Source organism: Numenius arquata, chromosome 9 (assembly GCF_964106895.1).
Source record: "Numenius arquata chromosome 9, bNumArq3.hap1.1, whole genome shotgun sequence".
NCBI lineage: Eukaryota > Metazoa > Chordata > Aves > Charadriiformes > Scolopacidae > Numenius > Numenius arquata.
In genome coordinates, this window is record NC_133584.1 from 36,921,494 (window position 1) to 36,942,364 (window position 20,871).

The 20,871-nt window shown below is 44.5% G+C and overlaps 1 protein-coding gene across 3 annotated transcripts in view; it reads left to right on the forward strand.

Moving 5' to 3' along the window:
- ELOVL5 (ELOVL fatty acid elongase 5) overlaps positions 1 to 20,871 on the forward strand; it is a 39,640-nt gene that overhangs the window by 4,678 nt on the left and 14,091 nt on the right. The window contains exons 2-4 of one of the 3 annotated variants that reach the window (XM_074153231.1): positions 818 to 824; positions 17,700 to 17,765; positions 19,682 to 19,869. In XM_074153231.1, the coding sequence (XP_074009332.1) occupies positions 17,708 to 17,765; positions 19,682 to 19,869 (246 nt within the window). In that variant the 5' untranslated portion in view covers positions 818 to 824; positions 17,700 to 17,707. Of the gene's footprint in view, positions 1 to 817; positions 825 to 17,699; positions 17,766 to 19,681; positions 19,870 to 20,871 lie in introns of those variants that run through there. The other 2 variants (XM_074153232.1, XM_074153233.1) reach the window with 2 other exon arrangements.

Here is a 20,871-nt window from a genome sequence, read left to right on the forward strand (position 1 = left end):
GTCCTCTTTCTTTACCTTCTTTCATTGCTGTGTCTGAAGTGAGTCCTAGAGGGGTGAGCCGTATAAAACTGTTTAAACACAGGAATACTTTTGGGGCTGTTGACCTCAGGTCTTTGCCGTAATGCTTTTGTTTTCCTGTTTTTACAATGTACAAAATGATCTTCTTCCAGGGTGCAACATATGCTTTTGCAAGCTGTTTGATGATATAATAGGCTTAAGAAATTGATGCTCACTGCATGCCCGGTCAGAGCACACTTCTTCGTGTGCATCCAAACACTTCACAAAACTGACAATAATCCTTGTAGTCTGTAGCTGTTTTGTCATATGCAATATAGTCACTAATTCATTTTGTGATTCTTAAATGTGTTGAAAATGCCAAAGATTCCTGCAGTCCACGTGGTTTGTGCACGCTAGCACTGGAAATGCTTTTTCCCTTAGATGGAAGACACACAAGGAGAAATGAAAAGGATAATCAGTGAATTACATAGAAGTTAGTCTGTTAAAAAAACTTATTTCCAGTACAAATCGTTTTGCTGTGGCCTTTCCTAAGGCTGTTTAAATTCGGTATTGCAGCAACACAGTTAAGAGGGCACTGCCTAGGCTGCCATCCCTGGAGTTCCTAAGTGCTGATTTGGTAAAAGTAGTTTATATCTGGGTTTTCGAGGGCACCAAAGACTGTTCCCTGTGCCCACACAGAACAGCAGTTATATCTCTGTTTTATAAAGGTATTGCAAACAGCGACCTGGATTGATTTTTTCTTTTAGTTGACAAATAAAATAAATGCTGCCTCCAATCTTACTATGGAGATAACTTGTAGAGTTGCTGTGGACTGTGTACGCAGTGGCTCTCCCTAGATCTCTTTAATGAAATTAATCTCCTAAAATGTATTGCCTTGGTTTCTCTATTTGTGTTTTGGCATTTAGGACGCATTATCTTACAGGGTAAATAAGAGCACAAGAGCAAACTTGTCCAAAGTATGCGGTTGGTAAATGCTTTCCTGCTGTGTTCGATGCGTTGAAGAATTATTTAATTTCCTCGATGAAATGGTTGACTCATACGAAACACAAGGCGTCAAGCATTTAGAAAGCACAATGGCAGTCTAATAAATGCCCTTACCAGGTGTAAAGATTTTACAGATGCTTGCTGCTAAGTGTAATTGTCACTTCTCCAAGCACAGATGAATCATGCTACTTGTGCTGAGCTCAGTGCTGCAACTTAAGAGTTGGTCTCAGCATCCCATTGCATCTGGGTGTTTTACCTGCCCTTATTAAAGCATTATCAGCTGTAGAGGTTGTGCATCATTAATGAGAGCTTTGTTGATGACCAACGGTATACTGAGCAGGTAGAAATACAAAAACCTTCTGTGAATTTGTATTTGTGCTGAAGTTGTCTGGATTTAATTGATCCCCATGTCAAAGCTTCATACCCAGTGTTTGCCTGCCAAGTGAGGTGCTTTGGGTGATGGCTAAATACGCTGAGTTGCACTAACGTTTACACGAGATAAAACTTGTTTGTGCAAAGCTACAACAAATGTGGAACGAACCTTTTTTTTTTTCCCCTGCATTTTCAAATTCTGCCCTGCTCTTTGATGCCTACATAACTCTACCCTTTGAGAACACGGGGTCAGCGATTTGAACGAAGTGACCGTTCCTCTTCTGTTATCGCTTGGAAGCGCTCCTCTACCTCTGTGACCTTGAGAAAACTGCTGCTCTTCTTGCCGGCTGCCTCTGCTGTGACTGGAGGGTAATTGCTTTCTCCCTGTGCGCAAGTTCAGGCTCTCTAGGCTTGATTTAGAAAGGATGTAGTCTTGATTTCAGGTAACACTCCAGCTTTTGAGGCGGTGCTTCTATTGGTGTCACAGTTCTTAAGGATGTTACCAGTGCTAGACGAAAACTAACAAGTGTTAACTTGCAGAATAATGTGGTTTAACATATTACACCAAATACACCTCGAAGTATCTTACGATTTTAGGACATATGTTTAGCTAATTAATTCATAAGCATGGAAGTTTGCCTTGCTGCCTGTTTTGCTCTTATTTTCTTTTTTCTTTTTTTTTTTCTTTTTTTTTTCTTTTTTTTTTTTCCCCTCCCTTAACTGATGCTGTTACAAACTTGCTGGGAAGCATTTCGGATTAAGGCAGTGTTTCTGCTCTGCTCTTGCTGGATAAGGAGCCCCTAGCAAGTGCTAGTTACGGGAAAATGCCTTCTTCCCTTAGATGCCGTACGGTTGCGGGTTTGGAGCAGACCACAGCTTGGTGGAGGAGCTCCTCTGCCTCTGCTAAGTTAAAGCTGTGGTTTATAGATGAAAGGTCTTGAAATCAGGTCTTGAAGCTCTTAGAAATGAGCAAAAGAAATCTACCTGTACGTTTGCCACTACTTTATCAATTGTCAATGTAGGGGTCTAGTTCTTGTGCTGGTCCTTTGTCCTCAGGTTGGGTTTCACTCAAGATGATGAAGACTCAGGAAACTATAAATCTTTATGCCTTAATCTTTATTAAGGTGCTCTCAGATGTGCTCTTGCTATGCACGTAATTTAATCAGAAACCTTCTGTTAAACTTTTCCTGAAGGATTATCTCCTGCTCCCAGGTGGCTTTTAAAAAAATGCTGATGTTTTGAATCATTTTGAGAATCATCTCCTTGCCAAGCAGTAGGGAGAACCTTTGACTTAAATAACAGTAATTAAACCTTTAACCGGTTAAGAGGATGGCATCCTCTAATGTTTAACATCGCCCTGCCCTTTAGAAAAAGAAACTCGAGAAACTTTTTTGCGTGCTGAAGTTCAGGTGGCATGCTGGTTTGGGCGCACAGCACATGTGCTTAGCGGAAAGCATCTCCGCGTTGAGTTGGTTCCCGTGGCTGCTAGCGTGCTCTTGAGCAGGACCTCACGTGGTGGCTGCAGGACAGTGTTGGTAGAGGCCCAGGAATCTGCATGTGGCTTGGAAGGGCACAATGATTGTTAGTTGTGCTTACATTTTTATGTATATGCTTCTGGGATTGCAGGGTAGCAGATGCGCATGGTGAATGTCTGATGGGGGTGTGGTGGTTCGTTTCTCTCTGCGGCCGGTCTTTTTTCAGTGGTGCTCAGGGACAGGACAAGAGGAAATGGGCACAAACTTGAATAGAAGAAGTTCCATCTAAACATGACGAGGAACTTTTTTACGTTGAGGGTGGCAGAGCCCTGGAACAGGCTGCCCAGGCAGATGGTGGAGTCTCCTTCTCTGGAGACACTCAAAACCCACCTGGACACGTTCCTGTGCAACCTGCTCTAGGTGGACCTGTTTTGGCAGGGGGGTTGGTTAGATGATCTCCAGAGGTCCCTTCCAACCCCGTATCATTCTGTGATACTGGCATGGCCAGGTTGCTCTTTGCTGGTCACAGACCCTGTGGACTGGTGCAAGCTCCCAGCTGTTTGTCCTAAGTTAGGGTCACACATTTATCCCTTGCGTCGTGTATTTGTCTCTCGGTTCACTCGGGGACAGTGGCCTTTTGGCGTGTTGTGAAGCTTTACGTTAGTCTTGTGAGCTTTGCTTGTTTCATGCATGGAGTCTCGTTAACGGGGAAAATACCTGCGCTTGTGATGTCGTTCAAAATTTTCTTTTTTTATTAACATAGGTGATATAATGACAGAAAATCAGGTGCTAGTCCAGCAGGCCTGCAGATTTTTCTCTGCCTGCTTAACAGGCCTAAGCAGAAAAGCCTCTTGCAAAAGCTTGGAGCAAGTTTTTTCATATTTTATTCAATTCTGACTTGTGTGCCAGCTTACACCATGGCCGTCTCTGCAGCCTCTCCTTTGCTCTGGCTACAGCAGAGGTGGCTGGGCTTGCCCGGGCCCAGCCACCGGACTCGACCATGGGCTGGGAAATCTTGGGTGGGTGTCCCCATCACCTGCGGCAAGAGGTTGAAATGCAGTGTAAGGGTTAGAGGAAAACACCAGGGAACCCCAGCAAGATACAGGGTGGCAGCCCCATTGTATAGAGGTGGAGACAGTCACAGAATCATGGAATTGTCAGAGTTGGAAGGGACCTCTAAAGATCATCCAGTCCAACTCCCCGGCTAAAGCAGGATTTCCTATAGCACATCACTCAGGACTGCATCCAAGCAGGTCTTGAAGATCTCCAGAGAAGGGGACTCCACGACCTCCCTGGGCAGCCTGTGCCAGGGCTCTGTCACCCTCACCGGAAAGAAGTTCTTCCTCATATTTGAATGGAACTTCCCATGTTCCAGCTTGTGCCCGTTGCCCCTTGTCCTGTCACTGGGAACCACTGAAAAGAGTCCGGCACCATCATCCTTCAACCCACCCTTTAGGTACTTGTAAACATAGATAAGGTCTCCCCTCAGCCTTCTCTTCTCCAGGCTAAAGAGCCCCAGCTCTCTCAGCCTTTCCTCATCAGGGAGATGCTCCAATCCCTTAATCATCTTAGTTGCCCTACGTTGGACTCTCTCCAGTAGTTCCCTGTCTCTCTTGAACTGGGGAGCCCAGAACTGGACGCAGTATTCCGGTGGTGGCCTCACCAGTGCAGAGTAGAGGGGGAGAATGACCTCCCTCCACCTACTGGCCACACTCTTCCCTACGCAGCCCAGGATCCGACTGGCCCTCTTGGCCACGGGGGCACATTGCTAGCTCCTGGAAAGTTTGCTATCCACCAGGACTCCCAGATCCTTCTCCTCAGTAGTGCTTTCCGGAAGAGTTGGAACTAAGCAAGTCGGTAAGGAGCACTGCAATCAGCAAGCCTTGTCTGCTCAGGTGAAAATGAGGAGAAAAGGTAATAATAATACAGGTAGTCACAGCAGGGCACCGTGTTTCAGCGTAGATCATGGCCCTGCTAATGCATGGGCTGCTGCTGCTGCCTCTGCTTGCTTATAGGTAAAAATTGGGCATGGCATAAGCCATTTTCAGAGCCAACAGTGGTGTCAGACCACTTGTCGTGACAGCTTAAATGGCTGTAGCTCCGTCCTCTGGTTTTGCAGCCTTTATTGATGGTTGGACTTGATGATCCCAAGGGTCTCTTCCAGCTTAGACGATTCTATGATTCTATCAGGTTCCCGAGTAATTCTGAAGCCTCTGGAGGACTTTGAGGCCATACTCGATCCTCTGCTTTTCCTTAGCAGGTTCCTGGAACCTCTGACTTCCCTATCCTTCCTTCTGCCCTTTCAGAACCACCATCATCTGCCTTTGAGGCAAGCAGAAGCGGGCTGTGAGCCTGGCCATGCCTTGCAGAACAAAAATAACATCCTTTGGTACTTCTTTGTATTGATTTCTTATTCTATCACCACTAAGTGGTTGCATTAAGGTACAGGAAGGGACCACTAATGTTGCTTTCAAAGGTTTTTCTCTCATTTTTTGAAGTCCACTGCTTAATTGCCTCGTTCCTTCTAAATTCAGCGCGGAGCTCATTTAGATAAGGTATTCGAATCTTAAACACTAGTTGGGCAGTTGCAGAGCTATCGTGAGTTTCCAGTTGTGCAGACTGAATGCTTCTTGATTTCACAAAACACGTCAGGCTCAAACCATGCAGCAACGCGGGCATCGGTTGCACGTAGAACAGTTCAGTTTTCTAAGCATTTGCGGGGATCGACTTTGTGTCTTAAAATATACATTTAAGGAGCTGTTGAAATGCAGATTTGAGTCCTGAGCGGTGCACTTGGTGGGAACACGGGGGTATTGCCAGGTTTTAACCAGCGTTTACAGTGTATGAAAAAAGGTCGTCTCGGGGTGAGCGCTTTACATCCTTTGGTGCTGTGCTGCCTCCGAAGGAGAGATGTATGGCCTTGGGAGGAGGTGACCGTCTCTGAACCTACAGTGACAGGGACCATCAGTGATTGCCAATTGCACGAGTGAAGGAGCTTAGCAGTGAAGTTAAGGGGGTTTCCACCCCGCTACCCTCTTTGTTTTTCCTTGCTGCTCCTTTTCTCACTTTCTTATTTCTCTCTGTATCTATTTTTCAGGCTTTGCCTTCTAAAAGCTTATTCACCCAATGCCCTGGGAGGTTATTTTGCAGAGCAGAGGAGCAGGGCTGGGTTTTGGGCTGAACTGATGAAGGGTCCCTAATCAGCCATCAGCAGCTCTGACACGTCCCTCCTGACAGCAGCATTGCTCTGCCGAGACCCCTACCAAGTTCCAGCCTAAGCTGTCAGTCATTAACATGGGAGCAGGATGTTAACCAAATCTGGTTTATTTATTTTTATCCTTCCTCTGTTCCTCCACCATGTGTGAGGCCATTTTGCTTCCCTGGCCCAGAGTAACAGGTCTATTTAAATGAAAAGTCCCTTTGCTGCTGTTTACTTCAGAGATGACACATCTGTGTAGAGGACTTTTATTCCAGGGAGATAAAAACAATGTGGAAAAATAGCCTCCAACCACTGCAATTGTCTTTGGACATTTAAAAAATTGGTTCATGAAAGAACCAGAAGTGTATTTTGCTTTTAGCGTGCAGTAAAAATAGAGCAGTGGTGGTGGCGAGATTCCGGAGGGGAAAGCTTTCAGAGAGCTGCCAACATGAATAAGCGGTTTCATTGCCTGAAGCACCATTCTGTATCCTACACGGGCTGTACAAAACATATATGAAATAGGTGCACTCGGAATGTAAAGGCTTGGGTTTACCTCCTGAGCTACTTCTAATATATTGCTATCCGTATAATAGATATGCACAGAGTTTTTACTATAGAGGCTGAAGAGCTTGTCTTTTGCCCAGAGTTTAAAGCGTTGCTTTGCAAGCGTGGCTGATGAAACATAACTTAATTCTTTCCCATCTTTCACTCTGGGCAAAACGTGAGCGCTTATAAAACACATTGTAACTTGGCTTTTCACTTCGCTGCAAGCCCCATAGTAAAGGAGAAAGTTTTCTTTTCCATGTGTAAATCGCCTTCTAATTATCTAGCAATGTGTTTTTCTCATATATGAATTTAATTATTAGCTTCGGGCATCAGGTAAAAAATGTTTGGCATTATCAGAAAATCAAACTTCCCACTGAAATTTAGTCTTAGGCTACTGCACTCGAGGTGTGTCTCAAATCACTACAAAGGTTGTTGGTTATCATTTCTTGGGGTATAACATACCTTAAGGCTGAGAATTAGAGGGGACACTTTCCCTCTGCCTTCAAGATCCTCAGCTGCAGGCTGACCATTTTGTGGTAAGAGGTTTTGGTCATATTCACCATCTATTTAGCTTTTCCTGTGTATTTGTTTTCATTAGTTCTATTTCTATTGGAATACTTTTGGGTGTGTTTAGATTGAATAAAACATTCAAATTACTGTTTTTTTCTGGAAGAAATCAGTCGTTGGTCTCTGTCTGTTGGGTCTCATGATGGTTACTGTTCTCCCCTTCTCCTTTGAGTCCTGCCCTCTCACATCTGACCTGCCTTGAGACCATCCTTAGCCCTGCAGTTTTCAAGACCCCAACATATAGCAATGCATCTTGAAACCTGCTTCCTTTGTATTCTGACCATTTCAGGGTGGGCTTTTTGGCTTTTTTTGTTGTTTGCGTTTTACTGTGCAATTATCTGTCAGTTCATGCTGTTAGGATTATATTTAAGAATGTATTTAAGTTAGCTCTGCGTGACATTAACGTATCTTGTGTGACCTTTTGTTGTTTCACATTTTCTATTTTCTGCAATCCTTGCAATCATTAGAACCATTCCTGTATGAAAAATGACGTGTGTGCAATGCCTTTTATTGTGGCCTTCTCTTAATAGTGTTTTAGAATTCTGTTTTAAAAATTCTGCATCTTTCTTTTTGCCTGTTTTATCTACCTCTCTTTTTGCTGCAGTCTCAGTTTCTTGCTGGGGGCGACGCGATGGCTTTGCTCAGCTTCCATCAGGTTTAGACCTTGTGGTCACCTCCATGTTTCTGCCTCGTGCCGGCGCTTATCCTGCAGTAAATCTGGTGGTGGGATGGACCTGGCTGAAAGCTGATCTTCTTGCTTTGTTGCTTTTTTTGGGGAAATTGAGGTACCTGTTGGAATGGGTCCAGCGGAGGGCCACGAAGATGATCAGAGGGATGGAGCACCTCCCCTATGAAGACAGGCTGAGAGAGCTGGGGTTGTTCAGCCCGGAGAAGAGAAGGCTCCAGGGAGACCTCATAGCAGCCTTCCAATATCTGAAGGAGCCTACAGGAGAGCCAGAGAGGGGCTCTTTGTCAGGAAGTGTAGTGACAGGACAAGGGGTAAGGTTTTTAAATTGGAAGAGGGGGGATTTAGATTAGATATTAGGAGGAAATTCTTTCCTGTGAGGGTGGTGAGGCACTGGAACAGGTTTCCCAGAGAAGCTGTGGATGCCCCATCCCTGGAGGTGTTCAAGGCCAGGCTGGATGGGGCTTTGAGCAACCTGCTCTAGTGAGGGGTGTCCCTGCCCATGGCAGGGGGGTTGGAACTCGATGATCTTTAAGGTCCCTTCCAACTCTAACCATTCTATGATTCCCTTTGCATTCCTCCACCCAGGCAGGACAGGGAGTAAGGGAGGAACGAAACCACCCTCGTAGCAGCATCCAAAGCTGTTCTTGGTTGCTCCTGGTCACCCCACATGCCCTGGGTATGGTCTTATAGGTATGGACCTGGCTGGATGGAGAAGGTGGAGCAAGGGTAGAGCAATGTGGTGGCTGTCACCCTGCCTGAGGGTTACTGGTGGGCATGAACCGGTGCTGTAACAGGCGTGGGCAGGAAAAATGCCTGCGTGGAGGGAGCTTCTCATCTTTAGGAATGATGATCTTGCTGAAGGTGTTCGAGAGAGACTTTGCACAAGCGGCGAGGCAGAGGAGGCCTATCTGGTACACCCTTCTCCAAGGGACTGCTGCCCTGTGGAGGACGGGGTAGCTGCAGGACAGGGAGCACTTTTCTCCTGCTGCTCATGCGGGTATTGGTTTGTCCCTGTGTCTGAAACGAGTCTATTATACTGAATTAACAGTACTGACCCTGCCTTTGCTCCAATCCAATGGTGGGTTTCCATGGCATCAGGAATTTGTTGCCTTTTATTGAAAGAAAAGAGTGGACTTATTTTGCTGGAATCCCCCTGCCCGACTTCTGCAGGTGCCTCAATTTTTTTATATTATGAGCTTGTAGAAAACAGCTTGGCAGTTGCCAGACGTGTGGACAATGTGGGTTTTTTTTTTTTCCTCTAGTAGTCTATTTAAAGTTCATAGAAAGAGTCAGTGATAAAATCACACCAATCTTTACCACTACAATATTTCCTTTTAATTGGTTGGTTGGTCTTTCTGCCCCTAAAGAATAAAATACATGAAACAGCAGTTCTTGCATGCTGGAGCAGGGCCTTCTGATGAAGTAATATTTAGGAAAGCTCTACCAACACCAAACCAAGGAAATGCACAGGTAGAAATGCTTTCTTTTGTAGCTACTCCAGGGGTCAGTCATCTTTTTCAGTTACACTGATGATTTTGGTACTTTGGAAACTTGCTGATTCTTGGCAGCGGTTGGTTTCGCACAGGTCTGGTGCAGGCAAGGACCTTCAGCCCCTCAGGACCCACCAGGCTTTTCAGCCCTGAGCTTCTGTAACAGAAATGCCATCAGCTGGCTGCCTGGGCTTGGCAATGCTTCGTTCACAGATGTGCCAAGTGTTGTACAGGAAGAGAAAGGGGGGGGGGGGTGTGATCCAACTGATGCATCTGTGAAAAAATCTCCTGTCTCATCATCTTCTGCCCCTTTGCGAGGACGGGTAGTCTTCACTCTCAGTACTGCTTGCCAGTCCCGGGCAGGAAGAAAACAAGGTCAAAATCTTGGCTGTACGTACTGTTAACTCCTTTATCCTTTGGAGAGGAGATCAGAGCTTCAAAGGCAGTTGCTTTTCTGAATGATGAGCCTATTATTTTTGTACTGTTTGGAAGGCAGAGCACCTTGCGGCAGGGTTTGGTCCTCAGCAGCACGATGCCGTGGCATAACACTTGCACCCGGGGTCATTATTTTTTTTCTTCTTTCCTCTTAATTCTCAGAATGGTGGGAAATTTTTGGTACCTTCTTCTATTTGAAGCTAGCTGTCATCGGTACTTGCCTGATTTTTTTTTTTTTTTTTTTCTTGTTAGTGATGTTCACTACTTGTGGTTGTACTGTCTGGCATGATGTTTAGCATCTTAAAGTAAAGGCACCAAGTGTTGCCTTGCAGGATTGACTGTACAGCCGTACAGGATTGACTCCTGTCTCACAGGGGTACAGCAGGAAAATAAAACTAAGTTTTAAGATTGACTTCTCGTAGCGTGGCTGCCTATGTGAAGGAACAGCAGCAAGGCAAGTCGTGGTGTGCATTTGCAGCATCACTATCTGTCTTTTCTTCCTCTAGGTAAAAGTGTAGAAATTCACTTCACTTTTATTGAGGAGTGTAACTAATTCAGTGTATTAAATGTATTTCTTGTGTGTCAGGACCCACCAGGGAACTTTGCTGCTCCCATAGCACTCCGGGTAGTGCCCCATGCTCACTAGAAATAAAAGTGAGCACACAAATAAATACTTAACACGCTGTAACTTGCCTGAGGGTGACTTGTGTGTGTGCTTTTCTCAGTGTGATCTGGTTTCCCAAACACAAGCGGTCCTGCAAAAGGTATCATCTACCCATCTGAACACAGGGGTTGTAGCTACACATCTTAGCAGGGCATCTCGATCCAGGTTCTGTGCGCGCTGTTATCCCGGTTCTAGCCAATGTTGCGTGGCGTAGCATTGCCTTCATCACTGTCACCCTCAGCTTCCGTAGTCTTCCTCTAATTTCTCGGCTTTTTATTGGATCGCTGTATCTAGTCAGCATGCGAACCCCAGATAACCTTTTTACAGCTAAACCTCGTTTACTGGATAACTGCACACAGCCACTTCTTGCTTTGTACGGTGTTTCACGTGGGCGGGAGAATTGCAGGCGCTTTTATGGGTCAGATAAGCAAGCTTTCGTATGTCAAGCTAATAAATGCAAAGAAGATAACCAAGAATTATAGGCCTGTCCTATACTTTCAGTTTTATTCTCGAGGCGTGCCCAGCCTTCAGACCTTGCCGTGGCAGGGGGAAGGGACAGCCCGGTGCGGGATGCTCTCTCGGTGCTCGGATGCGGGTGTTGGAGGAAAACGAGGGTTCACGTGGGAGGATGGCCCCACTTGTAACTCTTTTTTTTTTTTTTTTTTTTTTTTCCTACTTCTTGCTTTTTAAATTTTAATGTGCAATTAGGAGATGTGGGCATTAAAAAAAAAAAAAAAGTAAATTGAAGCTTACTGTCTTGAATCTACACAGCTCTCTTGAGCCCTGCTGCTAATAGTGGTCATGCAAGACTGGGCTTCTGCGTCCTTTGGACCTGTTGGCTGTAGTCTCATTGGCTCTGTTCTTAGCAAATGCAGTCTTTTGACCAAGAAGGCTCATTAAAATAGGCTTTAGGGGCCTGTTGTTTTTCTCTTGTGGAAGTAAAAAGTTGGTTTGAGTGAAGTGCACAGAAATTGGAGGAGTCCCATTATTAAAGGGGAGAAGACCTTTTCAGACCTCCTTGCAGGTGGCACGTGAACAAGAGAGAGGAGACCCAACATGAAAGCTGACATCCTTATGGCCCTCTGGAATCAGCTTTTGACTCCTTCATCTTCTCAGCTCTCTCTCTTTAGCTTCCCAGGCTTCCTCTGGCTAATTTGTCGTTGTGAGGTACAGCTAGCAACACTTTCCCAATCGCAATACCAGCACAGCTTTTGGAAAAAGAGGGAACTTCGGTTTAATACAGTAGCTGTAGTAAACACTGGCATGCTGCTTGGGGAGGAGGGCTTTGGAGCAAAGCTACATGACAGATGCTGTGCTTTGGCTTTCCTTCCAAAAAAAGTCAACTTGTAGCTCTTGTGCCGTGTATGTATTCTCCCTGTTTCCGTCTAACCTGGTTTGCTACAGATCCTCTCTCCCGTTTTTTTCCTATTAAAAACAAAAAAAACAAAACAAGCAAACAAAAAAACCACGAAAAAAAACCCCAAACCAAAAAAACACAGTTCTTTAACCCCGCCAACCAGGACTTGTCTGTGCAGTGTCCTTGCACATTTTATAGTTGCGTGCTATTACAAACACAGCAGTTGAATAAACCCGCGTGCTTTGCCTTTTCTTCCTCCCCATTCTGTTTCTGTAAATACTTTTGCAATCTGCACTTTATTACTCTAACAGCACCGTGCTATGAGCTGGCAGGGTGCAGGAAGTTTCCAGTGCTGGGTCATGGGCACAGCGGCTGGGCACAGGGTACCTCCTCCAGCGTTTTATTCCAGAAAAATGCATCCTATTGCAAAAAAGCGTTTTACCGTATTGCTGAGGGGTGCCAGATCTGCTGCTAAAGGGGGTTTTGCAGCACGAGAGATTCTTATTTGCAGCTGGACGCATCCTTCTGGGATGGAGAGGTGGTGGTGTACTGTTTTCCTCCCATTCTTAGTACTTCCATGGGTACATTTGTGTGGTTGCTTCCAACTTGCTCTTCCCGCTTGGCCATCACTCTTGGTGTTTTCCCTCTGGCTGAAGTTATCCCTTGGCACAGCAAGGGGATGAAATGCATGTGAATGTCCTAATCTGAGGATGCTCAGATCCTAATTTGAGCTAGTTTAGGTCTGCTGAAAATGTGAGTAAAACCAAGAACCTATGATTTGTCTTAACTCACCTATCTGAAGATGATTAGATTCTGGTTTAATGAGGTAGTGGCTATTCAGCACTATTAGTTATTCTGTTTTGCAGCATCCTTTCTTGTATTTGTTCTGTAAAATACTTTAAATACCACAATTGTGCTTAGGTATGAAGGCAATCATTACTGAAGGATTTAAGGGGGTAGAATGATGGGAAAAGCAATGACATTAAATCATCCCCCTAGTTAACTGGCCAAAGTTAACCCCTTGCATTTTCAAATGTTTTGAACTACCGTTGAGGTTAAACTTTAAGACTAGCTTCTCTCCTCTGTCCTGCGTTTTTTTGCTTTTCCCTGAGTTTTATACAAATCATTTATTTCTAAGCTTCTTTACGCTGGTGGTGGCGGCGAGGGTGAAAGCTCAGCCCTGTGGGTCCCGAGGGGTCAGCAGCAGGCTGATGGATCTGCCGCTGCTGCGAGGTGAGCCAAAAAGCTGCATCGCTTTGCTAGAGAGAGAGTTGCAAACTAAAATTTAAAAACAGTTTCTTGCATTTTGGCACAAGTGAAGTGCAAAATCCTCAGCACTCGTGCTTCAGCTGGTTTCCCATAAAATAAATGTACCTGCACTTTCAGATCAATACGGACTGTAATTTATTCTAGACTCTTTTTTATTGCTAACGTTAAACGTGCTTGGGACCTAAGGGGCTATTCAAAAAGGGCAAAAAAATGAGAATCTGGGGTTGGTGGCAAGCTGAAAGGGAATACATGCAAGGGGCAGTTAAGGCTTTGGGAACAGAAAGGAGAAACTGGGACACTTTGGAAAATGGACGGAAAGTGGTTGACAGCTTTGATTATTGGTGCCGTCTTCCAGTTCTCAAGCAGCTGAGCATTTTCAATTTCAGTACAAGAGCAAACAGCAGCATGATCGCTGTGTCTTTTGGAGGAGGGATAGTTTGTACTTTTGGAGGAGGGAAAAGAGGAGTCACCTCTGCAGTGGCAGGGACTGGGAAACATCACTTGAACGAGAAAACACAATTCAAGATTTCCAAAATCGAGTGCCTAAAATTAGGCTTTGAAGTCCTAATTTAAGAACGGAGAAAGTGGCTGTTTTCCAAGAAGGCTGAGCAGCCAGGCCTGACGGCGCGTTGCTCTCAGAGGCCAGCATGATTATTTAGATGCCTATTTTGGGGATTTTTTTGGAACCCAAGTTCAGGGACTTAAATGTGAAAACTTGGATCTGTTGTTTCAGTTACTCCAAGAAGAGACTCACAAAACAACCTTAAAATTGATGACATGGACAGTGGGATCGAGTGCTCCCTCAGCAAGTATGTGGACAACACCAAGATGAGTGGAGCCGGTTGACACACCTGAGGGACGGGATGCCATCCGAAGGGACCTGGGCAGGCTGGAGAACTGGGCCCATATGAACCTTATGAGGTTCAACAAGGCCAAGTGCAGGGTCCTGCCCCTGGGTTGGGGCAACCCCTGGTGTCAATACAGGCTGGGAGGTGAAGGGATTGAGAGCAGCCCTGCCGAGAAGGCCTTTGGGGTACTGGTGGATGAGAAGCTGGACATGAGCCGGCTCATGTGCGCTGGCAGCCCAGAAAGCCAACCACATCCTGGGCTGCATCAAAAGAAGCGTGGCCAGCAGGTCAAGGGAGGTGATTCTCACCTTCTACTCTGCTCTGGTGAGATCCCACCTGCAGTACTGCACCCAGCTCTGGGGCCCTCAGCACAGGAAGGACATGGACCTGTTGGAGCGGGTCCAGAGGAGGGCCACAAAAATGATCAGAGGGATGGAGCACCTCTCCTGTGAGGACAGGCTGAGAGAGTTGGGGTTGTTCAGCCTGGAGAAGAGAAGGCTCCAGGGACACCTTATTGCAGCCTTCCAAGGGCCAAGTATTTAAAGGGGGCCTACACGAAAGGTGGGGATAAATCTTTCAGCAGAGCCTGTTGCAACAGGACAAGGGGTAATGGTTTTAAACTAAAAGAGGGTAGATTCAGACCGGATATAAGGAAGAAATGTTTTAGAGTGAGAGTGGTGAAACACTGGCAGATGTTGCCCAGAGAGGTGGTAGATGCCCCATCCCTGGAGACATTTGAGGTCAGGTTGGACGGGGCTCTGAGCAACCTGTTTCAGTTGAAGATGTCCCTGCTCGTTGCAGGGAGGTTGGACTAGATGACCTGTAAAGGTCCCTTAGAACTCAAGCCATCCTATGAATAGTGTGCCTTGCTATGGGGTATCTTCTAGGTAAAGGAGCGCTGCCAGTGATCTGCTCCTGTATGCGGTCAGCTGCGGAATTTGCTTACTTTCAGTATTAGGAAACATGCCGATCACAGTGTTTCAAATGGCCACTGGTTTAATTTTTCTGGGAGTCGATGTTCCTCTGAATTGGGAAACTATTCAAATTAAAAAAGAACCCTTGTAGTTGCTGCCGTTGAAGCAGTATTTAATGTTGTGTGGCTGTTGGCAGGAGACTTGATGCATTTTCACATGACCCCCTCTGGAACAAAAGCAGATTGTTTCCCTCTGTTTTTCTGTTACACAAATGAGTTCCTTTTGAAACAATTTCTTTTTCTGCAGATTCTGGAAATTGACACCGGGAGTAGTTCTTCCTTTGCTGTGCTTTTTACAATCTGCAGTCTGATAATGCTGGCACAAAAAGCTGCTTTGGGGTAGCAGCCCAAAAAAAGCTAAGACCTCTGCAGAAAGCCTCCTCCTCTTGGGGAATGAGGCATTCTTCCAATTTTATGGGAGGATTGAACATGGAGTTTCATTTCTTGCTGTCTTTGCTGTAGCTAGGCAGAGTTGGTTCCTGCTTGCTTAGTTGTTTCATTCACGTATCTGCATTTTCAGTGTCCAGCAAACAGCAGCGTAGAGCAAGTCAGTTCTGAATTGAGCTTTTTTTGTAGATTTTTTATATAACGAACCTTTGTTTTTGGAACAAACTCTCCATCTGAAGCTTTCCTCTGTGAAAAGGGGAGTCGAAGCCAGGCGCAGATGCTGGGTTATTGGATGAGGCGGTGCTGCGTAACTAAATCAATCGGTGCCGGATCAAAGGAGCGACAGACAAATTGAGTAAGTGGGGATTTCAAGCAACAAAATGAATTATCCGCTGGGGAGTGCTTTTCCTGGCAATATTTAATAGCTGACAGATTTGGAGGGGAAAAAAAAAAAAAAAAAGAAGGAAGAGCTTGCTCTGGATAAGTTTCTCTCTTCTCCTTGGAAATTATCTACTCGTTTCTCACAGTCTTCCTGATTATGTTCGTGGTTCTGGTAGCACAGCATAGGCTGCTTAGTTAAATTTCCTTATTCCTGGGACAGCAGCGTGCCAGTGCTGTGGCCATTCACACAAGCGCTCACAGTTTGTGTGCCATAGCTGGTGGGGTGGCACAATCCCCAAAATGCACCTTCTTGTGAAGTGTGTGCTTATTTGGGCTGGGCTTCTTCAGTTGGAAAATAAAACCGGTATGAATCAGGACTGGGAAAGACTTCTAACACTCCTGGTTATTTTAATCAAGCTCTTTTGTTTTGTGTCCGGTGACCAGATTCCAGGGAAGTTTCTGTGCCTTTGTGTAGTTCAAAGTGGTACAAGACTTGATGCAGGCGGAGGGGAAAGTCCTCTTCTGCCCCTGTCCCTGAGAGCCCCGTGGGAAACGATGGGTTGGGGGTGCAGCCAGGAGTCCTCGGGGAGTGCGTCAGCCTCTGGCCTGGAGCCCTGCGGTGAAAGGGATGTGGACTTCTGTAGAAACCCACAAGATGGAAATGCCTGTGGGGGCCAGGCAGCTCCTGGTCCTGGTTTGGACCAGGGAGAGGACATCACTTGCATCCTGCTTGGCTTTTCTTGCTGGGCTCGAAAGAAATGGAGGTGTCAGTCCCAGCTGACTAAAACCAGAGGTCCCACTATTCGTTTTACTTGCATAAATCAGAAATCCCTCAGAGGCAGGGTTTTCACAGGTGGAAGAGAGTCCTTTCTTTAGCTAGGACTGAAAAAAAATAGAGATGAACTATTTTGTTGTTAGCAACTACATGTAAACTCCTGTGATTGTTTTGGTTTGTGGTGTGGGTATGCTGACAGCTTCTGTGTTGCTTACGTTATTTCCCCATAACTAAAAATTGTTGTTAATATTAGTACTTGACAGGGGAAGAAACACCAAGAAGTGAAAACCAGCTTATTAAAAATGGATAAAATCATTCTAGTGAAAGTTCAGTACAGATCTGGATAGAAAAGAGGAAACCGAATGGATTTTTGGTTTTTTCTTTCTTTGTTTTGTTCGTTTTTTTTCTTAAGAAGAAAATGACTTCCTCTTCTCTTGAGAACAGCTTCGTGTACAGTTGCCCCTGCTCATGGGAAGTGTTGCTACTTCGTAGAGGCGACTTACGTACCGCAGTATATAAACCAGGTGCTACTAATAAATACTGACCGTGTGTGGAGCTGACAGATGACATTTGAATCCCTACTGTGCTGATGTTGGATGAGTTTTATCTGGTTGTGTCTTACCAGTAAGCAGTTTCTGGAACTGGAGATGCTCGTGCCATGAACTGCAATGTTTTCTCCTTTGCGTCTGCAGCCCTCTCTGTCATTTGGTGGCTGTTGATCTCTTGGTTTTATGGGCTTTTAATCAGAGCTGTAATCAGTCACCTATCTGCAAAAGTGATAGCAGAGCCAGTTTTCACTTTTCCTTCCTTCCCTCCTCCTCCCTAGTGAGTGTTGCCAGCTATTTGTTAAAAAAGCTTCACAGTATTTATTTGAGAATTGCAATGTTGCTGGCTTTCTCAAGGTCCAATCTTCCTCCTCCTCCTCCTCTTCCTCCTCCTTGCAGAGGGATCTTGCAAGACGTCTTCCTGTATTTGCACTTACAAAATGCAGAATTAGAACTTCAGGTTAAGCCGAACTCGTCGTCTTAAGCTTCTGTATATCTGGAACTATGATTAAATGCATCAGTGGGAAATACTGCTCTTACAGCAGCGGCTCTCTGCAACTAGAATAAGCTTTATGTACTTTATATACGCTGGTAATTTCCTGTATGTCTGCTGTAATTTTTGCATATTAATGTTTTCTTTGTTAACCCTAACAGATGTATTCAGATGATTAAACTATTTTCATGAGCTGAATAACTAACTTTCTCCTCTTGTTTCCATTTCACTAGGTTGTAGAATGGAACTTCTGGATAAAACAATCAATAGCTACCTTGATGTTTGGCTTGGACCCAGAGGTAAGATTTGTCAAAAATTAAATACATAAATAAAACTGATATTAAAGTGCAGATACTAGAGCATAAGAAACAACTTCCCTCTAACATACTGACATTGGCAGGTGACTTTCTTCAGTATCTTCACAGCATCAAAATGTATGATTCTGTAATAAACAAAAAAGTCTATTCAATGTTTCTGATTTTTTGACCTGAAGAGCTTCTAATTTTTCAGCTCTGACAATCATAGGTGCTATTCTTCTTGTCATCAGTTAAGTTCCTGTTGTTAGTCTTAGCTAACGACTTAGTTCACTCAGATTTTTGCTGTCTTTTTTTTTTAGGATTTAATAATAACTTTTATTAAAAAATCTTTTTTAAATTTGCATTTGATGAAATAAAAATACTCTTGCCCTCATAACTAGAGCTGCTAAAGAATTTTTCACTGAAATATCTGTAGTTTTTGGAAAGCATTGCTTCTTTGAAATGATTCTTTTTAAAGAAACAGTGGGTTTTGGTAGGTTTTTCAGTGGGAAAAAGTCTACAGGCGGAGAACAGCAGTCCCGGTCAGCGCGAGGAAGGGAGAGGCAGTGGGACCAGGACAGGCAGTGGTCACCTGGTGAGGACTTCCAGCTAGGGTAGGGATGGCCCTGTTCCACCTGGTCCTGACCACGGGGGATTTAATATCAGCGTCCCCTACGGAGCATGCATAGCAATGCTGCTCAGTGGCATGTGCTTTCTCCCTCTGATGGCTTCAGTAGCATCTTTTCTACCTCTTTTTTTATCCCGGTGGAACTCTGGTGGTGGTGCCGCTTCCTCGCAGGACAAAGTCCACAGGAGGTGAAACAAGCTGCTGATCCTTCAAAGTGTGTGTTCTGTTTGCTTTTAGGAGCTCAGCGCCCTTGTTGCCCAGCTCTTGGTACTAAGCCCGTTTAAATTAGTCTGCATCTTCTGATATAAGATACTGCATGTGCTGGCATATGGTCTGTATTTGTCATGTCTCAAAAATAATGAACCATAAAGGTGGCAAATCCAAACAATTCCCCAGCTTTCTTAACTACTTCCCAACCTACATTTTAAGACCTCATTTCTTACATTCAGCATCCACATATGACTCCCTTAAAATTAAATAAGGGCTGTGAATGCCAGCAATACTTGAATTTAGTTCATTTATGGTTTGGTAGACTTGGTTTCAATCCTTTGGGCTGACCTTAGTGAGAGCAGTGAAGTACCGGGCTGTTGCTGGGGATGGACAGCAGAGTTGTGGTTCAGAAGGATCATGCACTTGTCCCAAGTGTTCCCCTGAAACACTCTTGTTCGGGGTGGTTTATGTGGTTTTTGACGTATTGCCAACTGGACTGGTTAATCAGACTGGACTGAGTGCTCTGTGTCTCATTACCCGTACAAGGACTCCAAAATTTAATCCTTTTGAGTAGCACCCATGCAAGCCTAATTGGGTTCGTATTGATTAGAAAATAATTATCAGGATCATCCACCGATAAGGACAAAGGTAGCTGCTTCACTCTTAGCTCTGCTGGCTGTGTGAGGAGATAAGGTGGGTACAAATGGGAAAGGTTGGGTTGAGAGGATAAGGGAAGAGGGTTGTTGAAGCTTTTCTTTAAAACTGAAGCTCATCGGTGGTATTCAAGATGGATGATGATTCTGAATGGTTATTTAGAAATAATAGCTGTAATGGTTTAAGAATATTTTTGCCTTAGGAAGAGAATTATGTCTGCTTTCTTTAAAAATTGCATAACTAAAATCTTGTTGTTTGCACAGCTTGTTTGTAATTAGCAGTGTGGCCCTTAATAAAAGGACTTGCTGCTCTTCCTTCATCTTTCTGGCATGAGAAACATTTTGTGTTCAGCTTTTTCTGGATTCGTTCAACTCTTCCCCTTACAAGAAAGCCTAAGTGTTTGTATGTTTTTGTTTGTTTGTTTCAGACCCCAGAGTAAAAGGATGGCTTCTTCTGGAGAACTATACACCTACCTTTATCTTCTCGGTCTTGTACTTACTAATCGTATGGCTCGGACCAAAGTACATGCGGAACAGGCAGCCGTTCTCGTGCAGGGGTATTCTAGTGGTCTACAACCTTGGACTTACACTGCTTTCTCTGTACATGTTTTATGAGGTAGGAGAAAAGGGGTTGGGTCGGGGTTATTTTGCAATATCTGTTTTAATTATGCTGGCCTGTGTTGAAAATGGTCTCTGAGGACAGTCCTCCCAAACCTGGGGAAACATCTGCAGAAATCTTGCCACCGTTTCTTCAATGTCATTTCTCAGGGGAGAAACCAGTAGTTGTAATGTTACCTCTAAGGATGGCATGAGCGAAACCTTGCCTTAAACATCTGTGCTGACCTTGGTTAGTGATGTTTCAAACGCGCTTCTCTGGCTTGGGGTGAGGGAAAGACCTGATCTTTCAGCATGAACCCGGCTACTCCTTCGGTGACTCCTCCTTGCCTGGAAGTCATGCTCAACATGGTTGTGCTGGTGGATTGTACAAAGTACTTTGTAGCGAAACTACCGCTTGATTTGAAGTACAAAACGTTTTTTATTTAAATGTGTTTAATTATGTACGCACTCTTCGTATCTGTTTCTGTAAGCTTGCAAGAGCTTCTCTTGTGTCCTCTTAGTTCTGCTCAAACAATTGCATCAACGCCGCTGTGATTCATCTGTTTCTTGGAAGTTAAGATCTGAACATAGAAATATTTTTCAAGCTGGATTGGACTTTCTATGGACTTATTTTCTTTCCTAACAAAACAAAGATATAGGCAGTAAAAAGTTTTCCACTTCCCAGAGAGCACTTCAGCTGCTTTTACTCAGAATTGTATGTTTTTATTAAAGTGAAAATGAAGGACTACGGAAGTGTAAATAAGAATGTGGTCAGAAAATTATAAAGTGTGTGGCTTTAATGTACAGAATATTCTGGCTTGTTTTTAAAAGCAGTTTCTCCTTTCTGTAAGGAGAGATTTCATTTTCAACATGCAATTACAAGCCTGAGCTACAACTATTAATCTTTTTTCTTTTTCTTTTTTTTTTTTTTTTTGGCATTTTCTTAGACTTATATGCAAGCCATAATTCTTCTTTAAGTTTGCAATTATTTCTCTAGTGTTTTACAAGGTGAGTGGTTAGA